The sequence below is a fragment of the Squalius cephalus genome, assembly GCF_949319135.1.
Source record: "Squalius cephalus genome assembly, chromosome: 3".
NCBI classification, from domain to species: domain Eukaryota; kingdom Metazoa; phylum Chordata; class Actinopteri; order Cypriniformes; family Leuciscidae; genus Squalius; species Squalius cephalus.
Window position 1 is genome coordinate 24,387,548 of NC_137124.1, and position 23,850 is coordinate 24,411,397.

The following is a 23,850-nucleotide window of genomic DNA, read 5'->3' on the forward strand; positions in this document are numbered from 1 at the left end:
ACCACAATTTTCTCTAATTGATTGTTAGCATGCTTGAAAGTGCATGTTGCTACACCAGAGATATGTAGTGTAGTGGTGGAAAAAGCTCAAATGTTTTAAAGGGATTGTCTATTTAATGTTTTATGCCTACATTCCAATGTGATTTCAAAAGTTATGTCATGATTGTGGAATGAGTTCAGTTGAAAAGGAACACATCTAAAAAACGTTCTAACATGCTATTGAAATGAATGTGAAAGTGAAATGAATGTATTGAATAGTTCCATTCAGTTTATCATTGATTATACATTTAGGCTGGCATAAGATGTTCAGTATGCATATACCACTTTTTTGACTTGCACTAAATATAGTTTACAGTAACAGTGGTCTATGAATCGATCTTTGGCCTTTCACGAATAGATGGTGATGACCTCACGACCTCCTCCTCTCACAAGCAACACTCTTTCTAGACCCTCAGTCAACACCTCAAGAAATTCCATATCTGAAACCTACGAGTTAAAGAACCAGCCTGAGAAATATTGATAAATGAATACAATAGATAATAGGGCAGTTTTGCCCAAATGAGCAATTATTTTATGGCCGGTTTATCCATATTCTGCTAAAACTAAGCACACAAGCAATTGAAAGCTTTACAGTTTTTTTTAACCATCACTAGGACACATTTCTCAATATGTAGGTCACTTTTTCATAACTCTTCACACAGTTGTGTGTGTGGGCTAAACTCTGGATCATTTATCATTGCTTTGGCACACGTTTAACATACACAGGATAAGATGTTGCTATCCTTTATGCTAGCATGTACCTGATATCTGCTGTTGGTGGTTGAAGCAGCTCCACAAAGACCAGTTAGTGAGGAAAGGATGACAGAGGAGTTCTCCTCCTTTCATTGATAAGCCCACAACACCTTCAGAGGGCTCAATGGTGAGTTCTGGCATCTCAGAATCACCCCCCTCTGTCTCCTTCCTTGCCACTAAATTATTTTGGGGCCCAGCTAGGATCTTGCTTTTTCATCCATAGCCATTGGCTACTTCTTTCTGCTACCTCTGACAAGGCTTTGATGACAAGGCTTTGATGACAAGGCGTAAACTCCGGCCTCTAATCCCCATGTCCATGAGGAGTCTTGTAGCATAAGCATCAAGGGACCCCCCATAAGGCCCAAAAAAATTACCTCGGGGGGTCCCCTGGTTTTTCATTAAAACTAATAGAAACATATATATATATATATATATATATATATATATTAGATTTGCGTCTGAAAAGACGCTCAAGTGCGCCATACGCTGTTTTCTGAAGGAATTTACAGACTGTTGAATTTATAAATAGATACATTTTATTTATCGTGCCATTTATACACCAAAAATAGTTTTTTGGTTTTTTTTTTTTTTGCGTGTAAATGATACGCACTGCAAACCCCTTGGGTAGGATTAGGGGTGTGGAGTATGTGAGTATTACACGCCATAAAGTGCGTATCATATGCACGCAAAAACTATTTTTGGCGAATAAATGGTACGAGAAATAAATTTCGTGCACTTCGATAAGCACTTTCACGAGAGTCTGGCAGAGTTGATCCTCATTTTCACCTCACGATGACGGTAAGATAATATTTCTTTATTTTATGATTGTTAGGTAATTTACAGATCTGAACAGAATTTCGACATTAACGCTTGTCCGGGACAGTTTGAGGACCCCATCCCCATTCAGACCAATGCTGGTGAGACACTGTTGGACTCCAATCCACTTCTTAATATAATGTGTAACCCTTCTTTCCATGTTCTCCACCGCTGAGCTTGGAACCTCATAGATTGAAAGGGGCCATAGCACTCTGGGTAGCAGCCCAAACTGTAAACACCAGCTCTTTCGTTTTCCGGGCAATTGAGTGTTATCAATTGCTTGTAAACCACTGCTGATCTCCTCCTGCAGTTGTTAAACCTCGACTTTGTCCTCCAGGCTTGTGTCATGCTACCTTCCAAGACTTTTAACTGGTTGCTCAGAAACTGTTGGGTCACCCCTGATGAAGAACCTAAGGTCCGTAAGCACCCCCTTGACAATAGAGATGCTACGTGATTTGTATGGTTTTATCCTCATACAAGCCCACTTGATGGTCTCTTGCAATTTTCCAAGTAATCTCCTAGTACATGGAACAGTGGTAGTCAAGAGTTGAGATGACATCCATGAAAGCTCTGAGAAGAGGAAGGCGCTGCCTTATCATCTACTCTCTGGCCTCCCACAACCCATTTTCAGGCTCGAATTATGAACTCCATGACTATGGTGAATGCCAGAGGTGAGATCATACATCCTGCCATTATACATACTTCCAGGTGCAGCCAAGTGGTAGTAAAATCTTTTAGTGGTAAAACAGAACTGCACATCTTGGAAAGTATGCTTTTACCAGGCCTGTGATGGTATCTGGAATGTGGAAAAAGCTGAAGGCAGCCCAGAGAAGATTGTGAGGTGCTGAACCAAAGGCATTGGTGAGATCCAAAAAACCTACATGGAGATCCCTCTTCCCTGCTTTCGCCATTTGGATCTGGTGCCAAATCATGCTTGTGTGTTCTAGGCATCCTGGGAAGCCTGACATATCTGCCTTCTGTACAGATGTATTAATGTACCAAATCCTCTGCATCTACTCAGACACCCTTCTTGCAATAACGCCAAAGAAGATTTTACCAGAGAGATTGGTATGAACTGACTGATGTTTACAGCATCATTTCCCTTTGGTATTAGGACCCCACCTGCCCTGTGCCATGCTTTGGGTACTATTCTCTTCTGCCATGCTGTTCTCATGAGTCTTCATAAAAGCCTTAAGACATCTGCTGCTCTACCTAAGAAAAACCACAAAGTGCTTTCTGGAAGTACTAAAAATGGAGCGTCTAAAGCATCTTCCACATCATCCTGCTCTCAATCAACGACCATCAGACTGTGCGTGCGTGCGTGCGTGCACTAACTTGGATGGGTTAAATGCAGAGGACATATTCCAAGTGTGGGTTACTGTACTTGACCTTTACATGGCACTTTCACATTCCCAGAAAGAGGTACTTTTATGGCGATAAAAAACATTCCTTTCTCCAATTGCTCTATTACTGAAAGACTTGCTAATGGTTCCAGCAAGGAGACGTTGGATTACCGCTGGCCAAAGTATTGGCAGAGAAGAGAGTTGGTCACAATGGCGACGATGTCCACATTCTACCACTATGTCCACACTATCAGCCCCGTTCCGGCATGGTCAGAATCTTTTAAAAGATTGGCCTGGTAGACCTGCAGCACCACCATGGTATCACAGTGAGCATAGCCCCTCCACTTCTAAACAGATGACACACAAATCATGTGTATCATCTGGTGTGATAAACCACACACAGCGTTACACATCTCATAAATCTACCAATTATGGTTTATTTTATTCTGACAACAGACATATTCACAAGCACACACAAACTGCAACCTGAAGTCAAAGAAACTTTGTGTGTTTAAAAAAAGTGACCCAAGTATTAAGAAATGTGTCCAAGCTATTATAAAAAAAAAAAACAACAACAACTGTAAAATAGTACTTAGAGCATATAATTCTCTGTGAAGGATACAGTTTTCATCTCCCTCTGTGTTGCGTGGAGGTCCTGGCATGTTCAGCAGCACGAGTCTAGCATCATGGGATTTATTAACAATAACCTCATTCAGCTTCACAGCTGTGTGCATCCGCCGAACATTTGATTGGTCACTGTAACACACAGACACACACACACAGACACACAATTGTAAAATTAAATAGAAGTACTATGGCTCTAATTTGCTTTTGGGAAAATTAGGCAGTGCTACATTGAAAGTAAGAAAGCATGCACACCTGCATAGTTTATTTATGTAAAAAAGGAAGAACAACAAGGAACACGTTTCAGTGATCCTCTTTATGCTTACTAATAAAAAACAAATAGGTCTACAGCTCAAAGATACAAAGTAAAATTTATAAACTTGATTTCAGATACTGTGCAGTGGTGCATTCCAGTTCTTGTTCCTGCTTGCCTACTCACGGTTTAATGCTGATTAGTTCTCTGAAGTTTTCTGGTGCATTGCTTCGGTTTCGTCTTTCTGCTTCTATTTTTTCACTAGTCCAGGTCATCTGGTTTTTCTCTGGTAATACTTCAATGGTTTCCTCTTCTTCGTCTGAGTATAAGCTGCCCATTCTGATCAGCGAGTGTCTATCCTTCACTAGTTGGGCCTACATTGAAGAGTAATGAGACCACATTTTAAAGAGCTGCTACTGCATATATTTGGCTTTTACAGTAAACAAGACATTAAATGTGTCAGTACTAGTATGGGTCACCAAGTATGACCTGCCCTATTTTGTGACATGAAATGCTGCATTTCATGAAATTTGGTTACACTTCAATGCATTATATACACAAAAACAAAAGTCAATTGTTGTTGTTTTTTCAGCCGAAATGTAGTCATCACATTTGGTGAACAATGGCAATTGATTTCCATGGACATAATTGAGAATGCACTTTGAATTTTGTGGATAACAGAAAACAAAATACACCCAACATGTCACAAAATGCCTTTTGTCCACAAATTAGTAATTTTATACTGTATTAAATATGCATTGTGTCCACAAAACAATATGGAAAAAACATTAGGACAGAGGCATGTTTACCACTGTGTCACATCACCTTTCCTTTTAATTACACTTTTTAAATGTTTTTTTGAATTGAGGATACTAATGGTTGAAGTTTTGCTAGAGGAATTTTTGCCCAATCTCGCCTAATAAAAGACAGCTGATAAACAGTCTGTGGTCATTGTTGTCCGATTCTCCTTTTTGTGATGGGCCACACATTTTCAATAAGAGACCGATCTGGACTGCTGGCAGTCAAGCACATCCCTACTACGGTGTAGAGTGTCTAGAAACCACTCTGTTTTAGCATGTGCAGATTCTGCAGAATGAGGCCTGACATTGTCTCTGTACAATCCTAATATATGCCTCCACGTCAGTGGTACCTTCACACACATGCAAGTCACCCGTTTGTACTGATGCACACCCATGCCATGGCAGATGTTTGCTTTTTGTTCCTGTCGCTGATAAAGGTCTGTATGGTTCCTTTAGTCTTTGGGACTGAGAACTCGATGTCTGTTTTTCTCAAAAACAAGCTGAAATGTGGACTCATCTGACCACAATACCATCTGTCATCTGAGATGAGTTCGTGCCCAGAGAACTCAGCGCCATCTCTGCATAGAACAGATGTATAGCTTTCTCCTTGCATAATAGAGATGTAGAGATTCAAGTGGCATTTCTTGATGCAGCAGCAGACTGTGTTAAGTGAAATCCGTTTTCCAAAGAACTCCCGAGCCCATGTGGCTGTATTTAACACAGTAGCATGACAGTTTCTCATGCAATGCCATCTTAGGGCTCAAAGGTCATACACATTCAAAAGAGGTATCCTGCCTTGCCCTACACAGAATGCGATTTCTCTGGATTCCATGAATCTTTTCACAATACTATGTATGGTAGAAGGTGAAAGACCTAAATTCATTGCAACCTTGCATTTAGAAATGTGATTTTTGAATTGTTTGTCAATTCTCTCATGATATTTGGCACAAAGTGATGAGCCATGACCCATCTTTGCTGGCAAAGACTGAGAAGCTCTTTTACACCCAAACATGATACCCTCACCTATTACCAATTCACCTTCTTATTGTGGATGGTTTCAAAAGAGTTTAAATTGGAAATTCTAGAAGCTTTTTTTGTTCACAATTATTATTATAATTTTTTTGCCTCTCACAAATTTTTTGGAGTGTGTTGCAGCCATCAAAATTTGTTTATATTTACAAAATACACTTAAGCTGGTCAGTGAAAACTTTGAAAATCTTTTCTTTGTATACTCTCTTCAGTTAAATAAATATTAAAGAGAATTACAGATTCTTGATTTTATTGCATTTTACAAAATGTCCCAAATTTTCTGGATTTGGGATCATATCGTTTGTCAGTTCATAATACTTTAATGACTTGTTAAAGAATGTTAGTGCAGAGCAGACATAATGAATGTGAGGGTTGCAGTACCTCTCTGTCTCTCTCAGCACAGGAGAGCCTCATTTGTTTTAGCATCTGTGACCTCTGTTCCATCATCAGTGTCCGTTCATATGTATATGCTGAGATGTCGCTGTCGTGCTGCAAATAAGAACATTTGACAGCATGAAATTATAATTGCATAAATGTTTTTGATGTGTGGGATGTATTAATAGCGAAGAAAGTGTTATGTATACCATCTCAACCACTTCCACCTCTGCTTCTAATCTCAGCTGGTACAGGAAGGTTGCCAGGTCCTTCTTCATCTGAATACTGTTATCGTCCATTTGAGCCACAGTGAAGATTCGCATCTTACATTTACGCCAGACCTGAAGTACAAGAAGAAAACCAAATATATATAAACATAGCAAAACCACAAAGTACTTGTAAACACTCCCACAATAATTGTCCAACAATAATACAATGAGGGGATAGCTGCATAATTGCATAATTACAATTATACAGTTATGCACTTTCAAGAGCTTGAACATGCAAGGTTGAATATGTAAACTTCACATTCCAAAATCTATCTATCATTACAGAAGGCATAATACATTGCAGGTTCATTAGGGGGGTAGAATTAAGTATTTTTGTATATCAAAAATGGTTGGTGGATCCTGTTATAGAACAAGAAAACCCTAATGAAGGCCTGTTTGGGCTGATACTGTACACGTTAGTGTTTTTTAAGATGTAGCCCTATCTTACAATAAAGGCTTTTTACCTTTTTAACTATGTGAGTGCCTGGACGTGGATTTCCTTGTTCTACAACAGGATCCACCTACCATTTTTTATATTTTGTTCCCCTTCTGGAACACCCTTTTGTTTGTGAGTACCAGATGCGCCCCTGGTTGAAATATTCTCTTTTTGTATTTTTAATGTTGGTACAGATATAATGCTTAAAACAATCTAACTATTACTCTTATCAACAGTATGTTTTTAAATACAAACTGTGAGCAATTTTATGTTACATTTGAATGTTAATGGCTTATTTTCAATGGCTAATTGTTCACCTTATGTTGTTTGAGAAGGAAAGGCAGGAGCATGAGCATTCCACCATCATGGACAATCCACCAGACGTCAATATATCCATCAGTAAAGCGCTCATGGTTGCTGGGATAGAATGACACATTTTTTGGGACCATCAGAGCCAGGTGGGCTGCTGTAGTACAGCGGACTGTATCTACAGGTGAGAGAATATGAAAGGGGAGTAGATTAACATAAACCTGTTGTGTTTCAGTGCAGACAATTATAAGTGCACATCATTCATATAAATCTTGTTCTTACTAATAAAGGTTTTCCAAGCCCGTGGATCTTCACTTTGTCTCCAGCCATATGGCCAACCCATAACAACTGTGTTGTGCTTCATGCCTCCCAGACCGCAGGACTGGATCAAATGTGCGATCCCCTCTCTCACTTTGGAGGCTACCACCACCTGACAGAAGCCCTTCACCCGCTCAATCTCCATCATGTTCTTTATTGCCTGGTGAAGGGTACAAACACAACACAACCATGGAAACCTACTATAAAATCAATATCCATTGCTTCTACTTTAATAAATAAATGTTGCCTCTTATTTGCTGCAAAGTTATTAAGTACATACTGTATCGACTACAGTTCATTTATCTGGATGAAGATCATTGTGCAGTAGTGGCCAAAAGTGATGCCTGAAGGGATAATTGTTTGTAATGACTCTACAAGTTTGATTAAACCATCAAAATATGAGGAAAATATTTTAAATATTAGGGAAGAACAAAATGACAATTTTCCTAAGCTGGACATCACTTTTGGCCACTATTGTATTTGCATCTGTAATTTAAGAGCACAGTGCACAAGGTGATGATAAAAGTGCATGTAAATCTGGAAACTTCCTCACCTGTTCTGACGCTTGTGTTTCCCCATAGCATTCCAGGAAGTTTCCCTGTATCACAGAACCTACAATGGTTAGGCCTTTTCCTGCCTTCAGCTGTGAGGCAAAGGTAAGCATTCTGGGATACTTTACATGTAGATCCTCATCCAACTTCAGCAGAACCAGCAGCTGTGGCCTATTAAAAAATTGTAGTGTAATTAGTTATATAAAAGAACAATACATTAAAAAAGTGACTCTGATGATGTTTATATTGTTATATGCTGAAAAATATAATGCTGAAAAAGTGCATCATGGTTTCCACAAAAATATTAAGCAGCACAACCTTTTTCAAAATAAATAAGAAAAAAAAGGTTTCTTGAACACCAAATCAGCGTATTAGACTGAAGACTGGAGTGATGGCTGCTGACAATTCAGCTTTGCAATCACAGGAATAATTTACATTTTTGGTAATAGCCAATTGTTGAACACAAGAAACTTCTTTCAAAAACATTAAAAAATCTGACCAACCCCAAACTTTTGAACTGCAGTGTTACTGTCAGTACAAACACTGTTTGAAGTATGCAGGAGTATATTATTCAAACAATCAAACAATCTTCCTGCTTCTTAAACATTATTTATATATATTATTTGAAAGTGTTCCCAGGTCATTTCCAAATATGTTTTTTTTTTTGGAAAATATCAGCTGATAATACTTTAAATTAACTTCACAACCTCCAGTTTTTGGTGTGGGGAGGTCCGGCTTCCAGGCGAAGAAGTGAGTAACGGGCGGCACTAAGAGACAACCCACGGATCCCATCCCCCCATTCCTTCTCTGCTCTAAAAGAGACAAACATATACAAGACTGAGATTTGTAAAGTAAAGATGGATAATTGATGATTTCTGTTTAATTTCAGATGTCAGGTTAATGGATGTAATTAGGAATCACTTACCCCTGATACTCAATGTACTTGTAGATCATACCAGCAATGCCCATTGCTACAATGGCATAGTACCAAGAGGAGATAAACATAAGGGCTAAACACATACTCATGCCCAGAAAAGACAGAGCCCTGAAAGAAAGAGATAACAGAGAGCACATCATAAAAATACCTATTATTTTACTCTATACTTCAAAAGCGTGACCTGTTTTATTAAAGGTCATTTTTAAATAATTGCAGGAAGTGAATAACAGATACCAAGGGCTGAGTTCCAGTTTTGTGATCACAGTTTGAGCTGAATTTAAATGTCACTACAAATGAAGTTCTCAGAACATGCACAAATATGATCATCACATAAATGAATGCACACACAATGGAAATGCAAACTTACCAGTGGTAGTATCTAAACCGTGGTCTCCAGTTTGGCGTTCTTAAAAGTGTTTGTACTGCACATGCCAAGTTTACAAAAAGATAACACATCAGGAAAAACCTGTCAAGTGAACAAGCATTTATACATATTAGAATTAGTAACGTTAGAATTAGTAATGTAATACATGTAATGGCAATCCAGGTAAAAAACATTATGGTATGAAATGAAACGGGGGGGAAAAAAAAGGTTTTATTTCTGAGAGAAACATGCGTTACTTTAAAAGACACTTAATATTCATTAAAATGATCGATTTGACTGCACTGACACTATTGGATAAGAACAAAACTTTAACTGAATTGAGCTGGATGATGACACAACTCTCCTGATTCAACTTTGTTTTAAATTTACATATTTGCAACATCAACACCGTTATTGAACAGAATTGAATAAACACAACTGACTCGAGCTGAATAACTACACAATTGACTTTCATAGACCTGCTTATAGCTGAATTGAACTCATTTCATTATTAATGAACTTTACACAGCTATTGAACTGAACTGACACAAGCAGAATAATTACACCATTGTCTTCTGTAGAGCACTGTTACAGCATCATTTGAATTAGTCTCATATTTGAAGTTTGCATCAGTAATCGTTAGTTTTCTGTTTATTACTGTGAAGTTGCTTTGAAACAATCTGTATTATATAAAGTGCTATATAAATAAAAAGGTGACGACTTGATAAGAATCATCTATAAACTGATATCTAGCCTTTATTTTACCAATAAGATCTATTTGCAGAATTCAATTCAATATACATTTCAAAATATGCTTTAAATGTATCAAAAAAGACAACAATAATAAATAAATAAAAACCTATTAAAATCTGATGTTCAATATAAAAAGGACATCTTAAAATGTAGCTTAATTCATTTATTTTGTGTGAATTGAATCTGTATGTGTATATTTGTGGTGTGTCCTCACATGGAGAGAATAGGAGCGACCATATCCAGTGATGCAATGAGGATGCCGAGCTCTGCTATGAGTCCCGTCAGCAGCAGAGCCCACGTGGGCTCTCCGTTAGCTTTTCCGTGTCCAAAGACCTGTGCATGTGCAAACACATGAACACACAGGGATGGAAAGTAACAGTCAGCTGTTAGCATCACATATTTACATTTTAGGAACAACATTTTACATATGACATGCAAATGTTTGCTTTTATGGCATTTGTGGTTTGGCACAAAAAAGGAAGTAACTATAATCCAGAAACTCACAATACGCACATTTACATTTCACTGGAATTCATGTCAACTTTATTAGTCTTGTTATAAGTTTTAAGACACAGTATATCTACAATATGTTTTGAACCTCATAAAAAATGCTGCTATTTTATTCGGTGTACTTGTTATTGTTATGAATAACATCAACATTATGAAAAAGTGTGTTATTTAGATATTTTGTGATCATAAATCAGAAGATCTCTCACTCTAAGGAAAGGGATGATGTTATCTTTAGCAATGGCTTGCAGGAGGCGAGGAGCTCCAGTCAGGGACTGAAGTCCTGCACCCACTGTGGAGAAGAATGAGCCAATCACAATGACCCAAGGAGAGGGCCAAGACAGTGTGCCAACCACCAAGTTTTTTCTGACTGCATCTCCAAATCTAAAAGACATACGCAAGAATGCATAAGACACAACATGCTTGTTTCCATCTAAACGTTTGTATTTGTACCCTCTAGATAGATAACTTACTTATCTCTCAGCACCGCACCTTCAATACAGGCCCCAAACAGAACCACAGAGCTGAAATCTGTCAAATGAGTCATGGAATTCTACGTAACTTTGAATGCAAAATAGGACTGCTCACACTTTGTATAACAGTTTGAAAAAAAACCAACATACAGTTGATAAGAGTATTAGTTAGATGGGTTATTTTAAACATAATATCAGTACCAACAGCAATAAAGGATACAGACAAGAGAGGTAGTTGTAATGGCCAGAATCGTCCCTATTGGTATAGACTTCTGTGCGTCCCTTAGATCTCCAGATCTGTTCGATCCTGCCATAATGCCTGTCGCAGAGACAGAGAGGGACAAAAATAGTGAAATTAAAGTCATTTTCCATCAAGTCATAATACTTAGATACTTAAAGGATAGTGCAGTCAGCTGACTATATATTATCCAGCGTATTACACAGGTACTTGCCAAATAAATAAATTAGTGGACATTAAATAATGATTGGACTTAGTTTCGGCTAAGCTTTTAAAACTTTCACTTAGAAAAAATTGTGCATTATAACATGTAACAGAGGGGACTGACAGGTTACAGCGTTGTCACTGACACTATGAAATAGCTGTTTACATCAACTGCACCTTTACAGATTGGAAAAGTGTTGCGGCTTGCAGTCCAGCTAGAAAGGCCGTGACTGTGTCTTAAAACTTATAACTATTTTTTCTTTAATTGCCAATTTAAAAATGAAAAAAAATTACATTTTCAAATGAAAATAGCATCATAATTGTTAATCGCAAATTTTTGGCTGGGTGGAAATTTAGGGGGGTAAAGCCTTTCTAAAATGGGTCTAGTGAAGTCCCTGATATGGGTGCCAACCAAAACAAGACAAATACGCAATTGTATTCTGGAAATAAGCCCAAAAAAGGAAACACAGCCCGCCACTGACCAAATCTATAAACAAGTTATACTATATCTGGATTGGCAACTCTGCCTCCTTCCCATGGCCCTCACATTCAGAATTTAAAAGTATTTTACATGTAGCAAACACTAATAATATTACACAGCTTGATCCCTTGATTGACCAATCAGAATTAAGTATTTGTGGGTGTAATAAATAATAAATACATATGTTTCTTAACCAAAGAGGACATATAAGTTTTACCTGTGGCAGAAGGAAAAAAGATTCCCACCAAGAGGGTGAAGGAAGTGGCAATGTCAGCCGACACATAGAAGCCAAAGGTCTCCATGGAGCCATGGACATCGACAGAGGACAGACTTGCCTTTTCGAGAATCTGCCCTTTCTCCATGTAATCCCCCCACATGTTTTCTGCACATACATGCATAAAAATAAAATAAATAATACATATACAAAGCCACATATACAGTAATACATGTCAAAGAGCAAGTGCCTGGAAAAGAAGAGCCTTTTTTCATCATCTGTTATAATTTTCAAATCTGTGTTTTCTTTTTCTTTTTTACCAGGATGACATGCTGTGAACCAGACAAGTGTGTCCTTACCTTTAATGATCCCACTGGCCAGCCCAGGAATGCCTGGAATCTCTGTAACATTGTTCTGAAAGAAGTACTCGTCACAATGAGCACTGCTGGAATTCTCAGAGCTGCAGAAGTTCTTCCAAAGCTTGCTGGTAACTGTCTCATTACCGACAACTACTGTCTTTCCACAAACATCAAACAAATCACGAACCAATGTCCGGTTTCCTAACATACAGATCCTACACATGGTAAAAAAATAAATAAATTAAGAATCAATTAATTGATCTAATTATATTTTCATTTAAATATTACATTTTGTGTTTTGTTTTGTCTAGCAACATAAAGACTTACGGAAACTCAGGAGGGTGGAAGATGGATTTGACAGCTCCAGCGTAGATAGAAACAATGGAGATTATGACACAGGCCAGGAACAGGGAGGCAAATTTGTTGACATACTTGACCCCCACAAAGACAACTACAGCCATAAGGCTCAAACATATTGTGCCATACACTCGCATGTTATTTAGCATTGCACCACTCCCTGCATGAATATCTGCGGGATGGAATATGGCAGCCTGGGGAATCAGATATTTCTGTAGACAAAAAGAGTTGATGAATGATTATTTTCAGAGCTGGATCATTTTAGGTTTTGGATCTGTGTGTGTGTGTGTTGTCATAATATAAGGAAACTGACCAGAAATATTTCAATTGCTCCCAGTATGTACATGGCAGCAGCGAAGGTTGTGCCTAAATAAAAACAGAGACCAACTGCACCACCGAACTCAGGGCCCAGAGACCGAGATATCATGAAATAGGCCCCACCAGCTGCCAATTAAAAATAAATAGATAAATACATTTGTGTGTGTTTGTACTGTGAAATATTATATAATACAAAGGAGTATAAACACTTCAAATTACCTGGAACTACACCATTGGTGGCTATGGCACTCATCGAGATTGCTGTTAACATTGTCTGGTAAAAATAAGATTAAATCATACATTTAAGCATATAACCCTAAAGGGCTATCTTCTGCTTTCTGTATATGATTTTCTGTGCAATGATTGCAGAGTTACAGAGCTCACATACTATACTGCCTGTCTGACTCATCAATAACAGCTGCATTTGAGGGATAGATATTTTTCTGCAGTGAAAGTAGCAACTTAATCTAATAATGTAATCCGGTTGATTCATGAAACCTCAAATTAATTTGAACTCAAATGAACTTACCCAGCTAACAGGGAACGTTCTCAGAATTTAGGATTATTCTCATATCTAATTATCTTATCTAAGTTATGAACAAATTTTCTTCCAGTAACATTAACAGAACGTTCTTTTAAAGTTAACTGGTATTTCATAATTTTCTCAAAAACTTTTTTGAGACATTTTAGTTGGATCTTTATATGTTTTTTTAATGAAAATGTTATACTTAAAACTTTTTAATGTTTTCTAAACATTCTGATATGTTCCCATAGTGTTTGCAAAATGATCAAATGGAATGTTCCCTTAATGTCTGCATAACCAAGAAAAAACATTTAAAAAACTGGACGTTTTAAACGTTCAGAGAACATTCAAAAATAATGTTTTTATAACTTAATGAGAACGTTCTCTCATTTTTAGAACCTTCTTAGAACATATTTTTGTTAGCTGAGTAACATCTGATATACATTTTGTTCCAGGTGTCAAAATGTAGCATTTAAACGTACTATTCTGAAACTTGAATGCTTTAAAATGCTACTTATCAGACACGCTGTCATAGAAAAGCATACAGATAAAGGACTGCACTCAACCTGTGATGTGACCTGTAAGTTACCAAAGTATTCAGTCATGCACAACCAGACTCGTCTATGCGAAATCTTGCATATGTGAATTTATTCAAATATAATTTTTTTATGAATGTTCTTTTTGTTCAATATATCTTTTGATATCATATACTTAATTTATCCTATTCAGACATAGTTAACCTTTGTTCTGAGGATGTAAGCCAACATGTCTAAATTTTGTTGTCACATCTCCAAAAGTTGAGACATAGTATCTTATATCTTTCTTATCTCCGTCTCAAATCAAATGTGTTCGCATAAACTCATTATCTTACTTGGAATCAAAGTGCAAAGAGTAATATTATAAGGTCTTTAGACATGAATAAAGTGTTAAAACCACTCTTGCAGGATGTAGAACCAAGCGGTGAAAGCTAAGAGTGGTACATTTTACCATTTCTTTATCTGATCTGAATATATGTATTTGATAGTGTTTGCAAAGTTGTCTTTCTTAGAAATCAAGGTGCGAAGAGAAATACCAAGAATTGTATTAAGTTATTTCCCTAGTCCCTTCCTGTTATGTAAGCACAGCATATCATTTTTTTTTTTTTTTGTTTCAGAAGACATATTATTTGACATACTGATATACTTTTATATTATTTACTGTCTGTTTCTTGTTTTGCATAATTGTCCATTGCCAGTGACGAACTGCTTAAATGCAATGCAAGCTGTTTTTTTACAGGACAGATACACAGGCAAAAGTGTGGCAGAAAAGCCATGATAAACACAGCCTGAGTGTACTTATGAGGGTGTGTCTGCAGTAACTCACGCATGAACAACACATGAGAACGATGAGAAAGGACTGGACGACACCTGCTGTTCCCACAATCCAGGTGAGACGCAGAAAAAGAATCACACCAAATATGTTCTGCAGACATGGCAGGTACACTCCCATCAGCGTGCCCATATTCGGAGACTACAGAGAAAAAAGCAGGAAAGAGAAAAGTCTCTGAGAATTTTTTATTTTTTATTTTGGTTAGAGTGAAAATATCATTTTCACTTTTTAAATAACCTTGGGCATTTGTCTTCTGGATGCATCAGCACTTTCTGCCTCTTCATGTTCTTTGGCTCCCTGAGTAACATTTGTGTAATTGACCAGCCGGCTGAGGAGAGACGAGACCTTCGGCCGGATGTCCAGCTCTTCCTAAGGAAACATACCCCTCAGTACCACATATACTAAGATGTATAGCAGAATTCTACACAAAGCATTTTTCCACTATTCATGTGTTGTTATTGATATTAATGTTAAAGTTATTGAGATTTTAGATTATACATTTAGTGGGAACTAAGAACTGCAAAGAGAAGGAAAGGAAAATGAAAAATGAACCTCAAACAGAGCCAGGTTTCTGTCGTAGTAATCATTCCTCTTAGATGCTGAATCTGAACTGCTGAGAAAGGGACTGTCTTCTTTATGATTGCCATGACCTGGAAGGGGAGGGCATTTACAATGCATTTACTGGATTTAACAGACATACAATCCTTGATATGAAGTTTGAGTTATTGAAAATAATCTTCTTTGTGTATTTGTGAATGGTGTCCATTAGCGTTTACATTTCTTTTTTCCCCCTCCATCCTTAATTTGCTTTACTGTTTTTATTATCCTTTTCCATTGTATATTGCATAATATTTTTTAAATGTAACACTTTTTTCACTTTTCTATATCCAGACACTTTTAGGGTGGAGTTTATTTTCTCAGAATAACTTTTTTCGCCCACAATTATGTAATTTCCTGTCCCGCCTACTGAGTTAATGTCACTATGTCCCATTCTTTACCCTCTTACATTGTGCCACTGTGTAACAATTGAGTCAAATGAAATCATGTGTGTGGAGATCTTGATTTTGTTTAGATTTATTAGGCTGATATTCCCAACCTTCAAAGACATTCAATGAGAAAATGGCATTTTGAATCATACGGTAAAGATGCAGAGAAAACCACATAAAAACTCTGTTTAACCTTTTTTTTGCACCAAATCTTTTACACGGCCTGATTTCTAACAGTAGTCAAATAATGAAGCTAAATTCATAGTCTTTTTTAATGATTAGTTTAATAAGAACTGAATGAATCTAAATAAATAATGCCTTGCAGCTCCTCAAGAACTCTTTTCTAAGATTAGCATCAAGCATTAAACGCATTTTGTATTTCTGCTTCCCTGAATCTTTCTCCCTCTCCATTTCTTTCGTTATGTCCTTTAATCAGGTCACTGAATCAGAACACTTAATCAGTTTGATTGTTTTGTGTCCTCACACTCTCTGCTTTCACAACAAATGTCAATACAAACACAAGCGAGGCACCCAAATACAGTGCCAGTCTTAATACGCTTTCTGTGATAGATATCACTGCTAAATTTGTCAGGTTCATAACAATTAACAGTTTGGTCTGTATCGCCCTACTTAGACTTTTTTTTTGTTTTTTGTTTGCACGACAACCACATTAAATACATTAGCCTGTCCATCTAACTGTTTTAAGTGGTTTGGATAGACATGAGCCTCATTTAAGAGAGGGGAAAGAAGAATTTATATATTTTAACGTGCATAAGCTCAGAAAAGATTGTCACCAAATATACTTTCTCAAAAATATCTAAACTCAAGACAAATTATAAGAAAAAATAGTATGGTCTAAGGACAAGATTGTGTCTCTGTTTGTTTCCTATAAGTCTCACTCACCTGTGTCCAGGGTTAATGTGCCATTATAGGTAGAGTTTGCATTAGCATTGTTGTGGTGGATCAGCATGTTTGTCTATGTACAACAAGGCAGGCAGCACTGAGCAGTGGTCATAGTCTATATCCAGGTCAATGTGATCTATTAACTGTTACTGAGAGAGCGAGAGGGATCAGTATTCACACACACACACCACTCAGATTCAGAGAACATCGACTGATCACAAACTATATGCTACAGTCTTACACACCAGATTCAGTATGCAAGCAGAATCACACACTAAGTGTTTAGGGTCAAGAACACAAAAAATATCACTATCTACCTTCCATAAAACTTCTAATCCAGAATGTTAACACATTTTAAACAGTCGTTTAATTAAAAAAATGCCTGAAAATTCGGAAAATGGAACAGCCATTCTGCAGTGGTGAAATCTTATATTGGAATATGTTCTTTATTATATTGTAACATGTTCTTTATTATATTGTAACATGTTCTTTATTAAATTAGAAAATGAGAATAGTAAAATGCTGCCATCTAGGGTTATACACTGTCAACTGTTCTTTCCTTAGTCTGTATTACAGTAATGATAAAATGTGGACCGATTTTAGACACTACAAAGATGTTTACAATTTGTATCCTGAGCGTTCTACCAAATTATTTATAAGAAAAGCCCAACAGAAATGACTTGACAGCCCCACACCCAGAATGTCTCTTGCTGTGTCTGCAGGAGGGGGAAGCAAGAGCTTTATGGTGGCGGGTCTGAACACGTTAACAGGAATATGCCAAAAGCTGTTGTTCAAAGCCAAAGCTATAACCACACAAATGTAGAGTTTAGTGTGAGCTGAAGTCTGAGAGACTTCACATGCTTACTATAACAACATTTATCCAATCTAGAGAACAAGAACTTTACTTGTTCACATTGAAGATTGTATAGTTACTTTTTACATGCTACACTGTCAGTTGTTTTCAACAGTTTTTAAACATCACACAAACAAGCTGTTGTTCCACATGTACGTGGGAAGACTCAGGCACATTTGGTAACCAGCTGTAGATTTAGTTCAAACATCTGCAAATTGTTGCTCAGACAATAGCCTAAAGGTAGACCAGCTTCAGTGCAAACAGCCTCCAAAGTGGAACATATTGAAGAGACAAAATGCATTTATTTATTTATTTATTTATTTTATGCTGGAAAATGCAAAAGCTGATTAACCTCAGGAAGAAATTAACCAGCTGGTAAGGAGCTTATGTATGAAATTGGCAAAACATCCCATTTATTAAACATTTAAAGCCTTCATTATGAGTCAAAGTCATGCTGTTTAGTCCGATTTAGCCCTGTCTTTGTGTTATGGTGGCATACTTGGTTGCTTGACATGATTGTAATAATAATGTCCGGTGTGTGACTACATTATTAACAATGTTAATACATTATTGTGTGCCTCTGTCTGTGATTTTTGTATGTTTTACATTTTGAGACTAATATGCTCATAAACTACATAATTGTATAACCCACTCTATTCACCCTGCACAGACACCACTTTCCTGATCCTTCATTACAAGTCAACCAGCTCCAGTGAGTATCTTGAGAACAGTCATATTAAAGGGATAGTTCACCCAAAAATTAACATTTTCCTGTGATTTACTCACCCTCAAGCCTCAAGGGGGGGCTTAATAATAATAATAATAATAATAATAATTCAATCCTGTTAATAAAAATTTAACGGTTTACAGATTATGTCAATTACACAGCCAAACTTTTACAATAGTGTTTCTTTTAACCTTAACAAACAATAGGGATGGATTGCCTGAGAAGAGAAGTTTGTTACACAATTAGCCCATCACTGGTAGACTGAATTAGATGAGTACAGTTGAATAAGCCAGTGGAATTGGACCCTGCTGGGAGAGCAGAACGTACGAAGGCTTTGATGTGCGTTAATGAGGGAGAAGAAGCTGTACTGTATGAAGCTCCAGTAATTAAAAACATTAGCAAAAGGCAAAAAATATATACTATACTTACTCAAAAGTGCTATGAAAACAACACTGTAAAAAAACAACATATAAGTAAATAATGCCAATAAAACCCTGCAAATAATTATTTGATTATTATCAAATTTTAGCTTTTATATTACAATATACTTTATTGAAAAAAGTCCAATTTGTGTTTTCCCAGCATGCACTTAGACATGCATAATTAATAGTATTGCATTGTTTTTCCATTTGCCAGTTTTTATTTACATTGCTGAATTTGTTGTTGTGTTTAGTAACCTGTTACCTCTTGGGATGTCAGGATGAATTTGCTCCTCTACCTAAAATTATTATTTAGCTGATTGTTACCCTTGTCATGTTTCATGTTCCAACTACTGAGGGGTGTGTGTGGTGATTCAAATGATTCCCTTAGTGTTTTTCCCCCTTTTTTGTTGCTTGTGATTGTTAATGTGATGAGAGTTTATGTTATGCAGTCAATAGTTTCAGAGAAAACTGACACTTTGCTCTCCACAACATGTATATTTCTCTTTGTAAACATGAGATGATTGCATTCAAATATTGCACAATTTAAAACAAAATAAAGGGAACAATTTCGATATAACTCTTTTATGTACATACAGCTTACAGCATCTACAGTTGCTTGATATAAACAGGTACGCTACCATTTAAAAGGTTTGCGTTTGGTACGTTTTTTAAAAAATGTTTTTGACAGAAGTGTCTTGATAAAAAATACACTAAATACAGAAAATAAAATAACTGTTTTCTATTTTATTATATTTTAAAATGTAATTTATTTCTATGAGAGCATCAGCCATTACTCCAGTCTTCAGTGTCACATAATCCTTCAGAAATCATAATAATATGCTGCTTTGGTCCTTTCTTATTATTATCAATGTTGAAAACATTTGTGCTAATTAATATTGTTGTGGAAACCTGACACCTTTTTTCACGATTCTTTGATGAATAGAAAGTATAACCGAACAAAATTTGTTTCAAATAGAAATATTAACATTGTAAATGTCTTTACTCTCACTTTTGATCAATTTAATGCTTTCTTGCTAAAGAAAATATTAATTTTGAGAGCTTGATATATGCCCCTATTCAGCACAAGCTTTAGGTGACCCCTCAGTACGCTTCAAAGCAGATCAAAGTCTGTTTTTATACTTTTTTCCTGATCTTGATGAAGTCAACAAAACAATTTCATATATGAGATTAGCAAGAGAAGTCAGTTTAAGACATTCTGTGCTGCAGGTACAGCTGTCTCTCAACAAGAAGTAATACAGGCCCTCTTTGTGGAAGAGGATCTATTGTTACCTTGAGAAGTCAGAGACATTCTTTGGGGTTAAGGACTGCCAGGCAGCTCCCACTCGAAAATAACATGATGTTGCTTTTTCTGTGTCAAATAACTACACCTTCAGGTTATAAAGAAGTATTGGTTGTCAGGAGCCAGTTGAGGAACAGTAGAACACACCAGGTCTGTGCTATACCACTCATGAAAAAAAAAAAAAAAACTTTGCCAAAGACAACCAGCTAGAATAACATCTCTGTTAGATTATAGTTGTCTCTCTTTAGCTTACGCTATTGCTAATAAACTCCGAAAGCTTGTTGGACACACAAAACAGAACTGTGCACTATTTATGTCATATATTTAGGAAAAAATACTCTTTATCCGTCTTCTTCCCTCTCTTCATCGCTTTTCCTCTTAGTAACATGGAAGTAAGGCATGACTGGGTGTATGGGTTTGACTGAGAGCTGATGCTTTTCCATTACAGGCCTGTTTCAGCACAATGACCGCAGTGTGTATTGCTTTAAACATTGCTGAGCTGACGCACTAAAAAAAAACAAAGTTAGCAGTGTGAACACCCTCCTTCTGCTCTGCCCCTCCTAAATGTAAATGACCCACCAGTGCGACTGCCACACAAGACTCTTCTTCATCAATCTATGCTTATGCATTGAAAATCATATTGGTACTCATTTGGTAGAGATCTACAACCTCAATGACCACCCAAAATATATTTTCTCTATGTGGTGATAAAAAGGCTGAAGTGATGCTGAATGTTAAATTACTCCCCAAACTTGCAAAAAGGCATGCAGATACATCAAGTTTTTTTTTTTTAATTCAGACCTGCCCTGTCATGGACAAACACATTTTCTGCTAGGAAATTTGAATCTAAGGAATTGGATTATAATTGTACTTCTGCAAGTTTTCCAGCCTGTTATTTCCATACTTAGCGAGAAAGTGAGCGAGAGAGAATATAAAGAGCCAGTGATAACATTAGATTATCGAAAATACATGGAAAATATGTGACGTGAAAATCAGTTTTTGTATATTTGTTTTTTTCTATTTTTCTATAAAAAATATAGAGATAAAATGTTCTTTTGGGGTATGTATTTAATTTGGATTGCACACTATTAATTCTTTGCTGTCCATTTGATATCATGTATGATATTATTATATTTTTTACTGCTGTTGCAATGATTCATTTATAATAAGCTTTATAATTATTCCTTATGGTGTGCTGTAAGGGAAGAATCTGCATATACAATTTTCTTTTTTTCCCCTGCAGTGATTCATTCAATGATTCACTTTGTTCATTCATTTCAACATAAAAGTACAGCCTATAGGCAAAAACATGAAAAGACCAGCTTGAGCAATGCTATCATCCCTTCACCTTACTAACTATTAGAAATATTAGTATACAGTACATGGGCTAAATATTTGTATGTATGATGGTGTACATATCCCATTTACAAAAGCCTCACTCGACTGTCTATTATATATCCCAAATTTGAGCCCTTTTACCCACACAGAGACCTGGTGGTCTCTCAATATGGCATTACAGCTGCAGTAAACAGATGCTTATGTCTCTTAATCATGGGCTGCACGTCTTACAATTCGTTTCTCTCTTTTAAAATGCGCTAGAGAATGAAATGGAAAATATGGAGGAAATAAATGCCAGTTAAACCCTCAGCTGCTGTCTTGGAACAAAGAGGTCTACATCTTTTGTGTCCATGAATACTTGAGGCCTGTCCCATTATTGCAGACCCCCCGGTCCCGCCTCTGCTTTGGCTCTATATTGTTTTCCTTTGTCGCCACAGTGGTGTCTGGCATGTCAGCACTGTGCCAAGAGTCTCAGCTTGAGTTACTTTTATATCCCTCCCCTTACATCACATATACGTCATTTATAGAGATGCAACTTTTCCAACATGATAAAGATCCCTCAAAACTTTCCAACAACTGGGATGTAAGTAATCAGTGGGTTCTATGAAGTTAGTGACTAAATTGTCATGATAACTAAATAGCTGATGCTTTGAGGATGTCTGTCACGAATACTAGGGTTAAATCTAACTTTTAAACTGAATAAACTTTCAATCTTAGCTCCTGATGTAGTTAAACCAAAAGTTTTATGCTTAGAGGGATGTTTTTCACAAAGTGATACATGAAAAGAAAACTTACCATCTGAGCTAACTGTGTCTCCATGTCCAGGGTATCCTCCCTGTCCTGTGTCTCTGTAATCCACCCAGTTTATACCCTCCAGACTGTCATAGTTGGACGGTGAGTTATCCTGAACTGGTACCACAGTGAAATGGGGCATGTTTTCACCCGTTCAGTGTGAGTATCTGTCCCTCTCTTTCTCTTCTTTTGGCAGATATCACGTTCCCGGCCAGCTGAACTCTCCCTGAAATCTCCAACACATTCCTCTAGTCTTCCCTCACTTCCTCTCAATCTATTAGCATAGTCCCCACCTTCTTCTCCTAGTCCCTCCTCCTGTTCGGACAAATAGAGAGGCTCTGACACTTTGGCCCGTCTCACAGTTTCCCCATGCTCTTGCTCTCACTAACGTTTCCCGGTTTAATATGTGAATCACAATCTTGATGAGGAAAAGAACTGTTGTTAAAATCCAGACCCATTACAGTCTTTGCATAAAAACAGCTAAAAGTAAAACATTATACCATGTATATGCTAAAATCTCTGAGTTTTCAGTTTCACAGGGGAAAACCTTTCATGGATTTTGTCTGCATGTCAAAAGGAAATGGTAAATACCTTGGCAAGACATGAGTGTACAAACTGCAGCCTGTTCCATCAAGTTAATAGGTAACAGCTCAATCACTTTGACCTAGACCAAATATATACTGGAGGTGCACCAAAATGTACAAATCCCATTTTTGGCATTGTTAGCATGTGCAAACTAGAGTCTGGATGTATTTTCTTGCAAGATTCTCATCTTTAAGTGATATAACAGGGTGTTGGTGTCTGTCTGTCTGTCAGTTTAAACATTTCCTTTCAAGGAACTGCATGCAACAAGACCACGAAAGATGTGGGACCGTTGGAGTAGTCTGTAATTACTGTAAGCTTTCCATTTTTTTTTTTTTTTCCATTTTAAGGTCAGGTCATTTTGTATCCCTGCCTAAAGCAAAATTCTAAATGCAATTGGATTTTTTAATTTTACTCTTACAGTCTGCAAACACTTATAAGGGGTATTCTGAATAATAATGATACACTATAGTTCAAAAGGTTGTTTTTGAAAGAAGTCTCTTATGCTCACCAAGGCTGCATTTATTTGATCAAAAATACAGTAAAACTAACATTGTGAAATATTATAATTTAAAATAACTTATTTTTATATACTTATATTTTAATAATTTTAAAATGTCTATCTATTCCAGTGATGGCAAAGCTGAAGTTTCATTAGACATTTCTCTTCTCGTCAGTCCTTAGTCTTCTTCAGTGCCACATGATCCTTGAGAAATCATCATAATATGCTGAATTGGTGCTCAAAAATGTTTCTTATTATAACCAGTGCTGAAAACAGTGTGATGCATTTTTAATAGAAAGTAAAAAAAAAAAAAAAGCATTTGTTTGAAAGATATTTTTTTTTTTGTAACAATGTTAATGTCTTTACAGTCACTTTTGATTTTGCAAAAAAAAAAAAGTCACTGGTCCCAAACTTTTGAATAGTAGTTTCAATTAT

At 36.7% G+C, this 23,850-nt stretch overlaps 1 protein-coding gene across 2 annotated transcripts; it reads right to left on the reverse strand.

The window, feature by feature from the left end:
* Positions 1 to 29: 29 nt before the first annotated feature.
* slc12a4 (solute carrier family 12 member 4) lies at positions 30 to 22,615 on the reverse strand. Of its 2 annotated transcripts, XM_079866577.1 has the most exons (24): positions 22,335 to 22,615; positions 15,563 to 15,660; positions 15,248 to 15,379; positions 15,005 to 15,151; positions 13,339 to 13,393; positions 13,115 to 13,245; positions 12,772 to 13,013; positions 12,445 to 12,659; positions 12,089 to 12,253; positions 11,169 to 11,267; positions 10,949 to 11,006; positions 10,685 to 10,859; positions 10,183 to 10,301; positions 9,219 to 9,317; positions 8,840 to 8,959; positions 8,622 to 8,726; positions 7,917 to 8,085; positions 7,328 to 7,523; positions 7,054 to 7,223; positions 6,241 to 6,372; positions 6,038 to 6,145; positions 4,014 to 4,201; positions 3,573 to 3,706; positions 30 to 478 (listed from the first exon to the last, which is right to left on the reverse strand). In XM_079866577.1, exons 1-24 carry the CDS (start codon positions 22,471 to 22,473, stop codon positions 387 to 389), a joined length of 3,288 nt encoding a protein of 1,095 aa, XP_079722703.1. In that variant the 5' UTR covers positions 22,474 to 22,615; the 3' UTR covers positions 30 to 386. The 2 variants fall into 2 exon arrangements, with proteins under 2 accessions (XP_079722703.1, XP_079722704.1); XM_079866578.1 differs by lacking the exons at positions 13,115 to 13,245; positions 13,339 to 13,393 and having other exon boundaries at positions 22,335 to 22,602.
* Positions 22,616 to 23,850: the final 1,235 nt, after the last annotated feature.

What these genes read in the sequence shown, in the direction of transcription:
- slc12a4 (XM_079866577.1), bottom strand. Translation starts at nt 22,473, where the DNA reads ATGCCCCATTTCACTGTGGTACCAGTTCAGGATAACTCACCGTCCAAC. An exon ending in TTCTCATGTGTTGTTCATGC is followed by an intron (nt 13,394 to 15,004) that starts GTGAGTTACTGC and finishes TATTTTTACCAG; the next exon opens with ACAATGTTAACAGCAATCTC. An exon ending in GTCGCTCCTATTCTCTCCAT is followed by an intron (nt 9,318 to 10,182) that starts GTGAGGACACAC and finishes TTCACTTGACAG; the next exon opens with GTTTTTCCTGATGTGTTATC.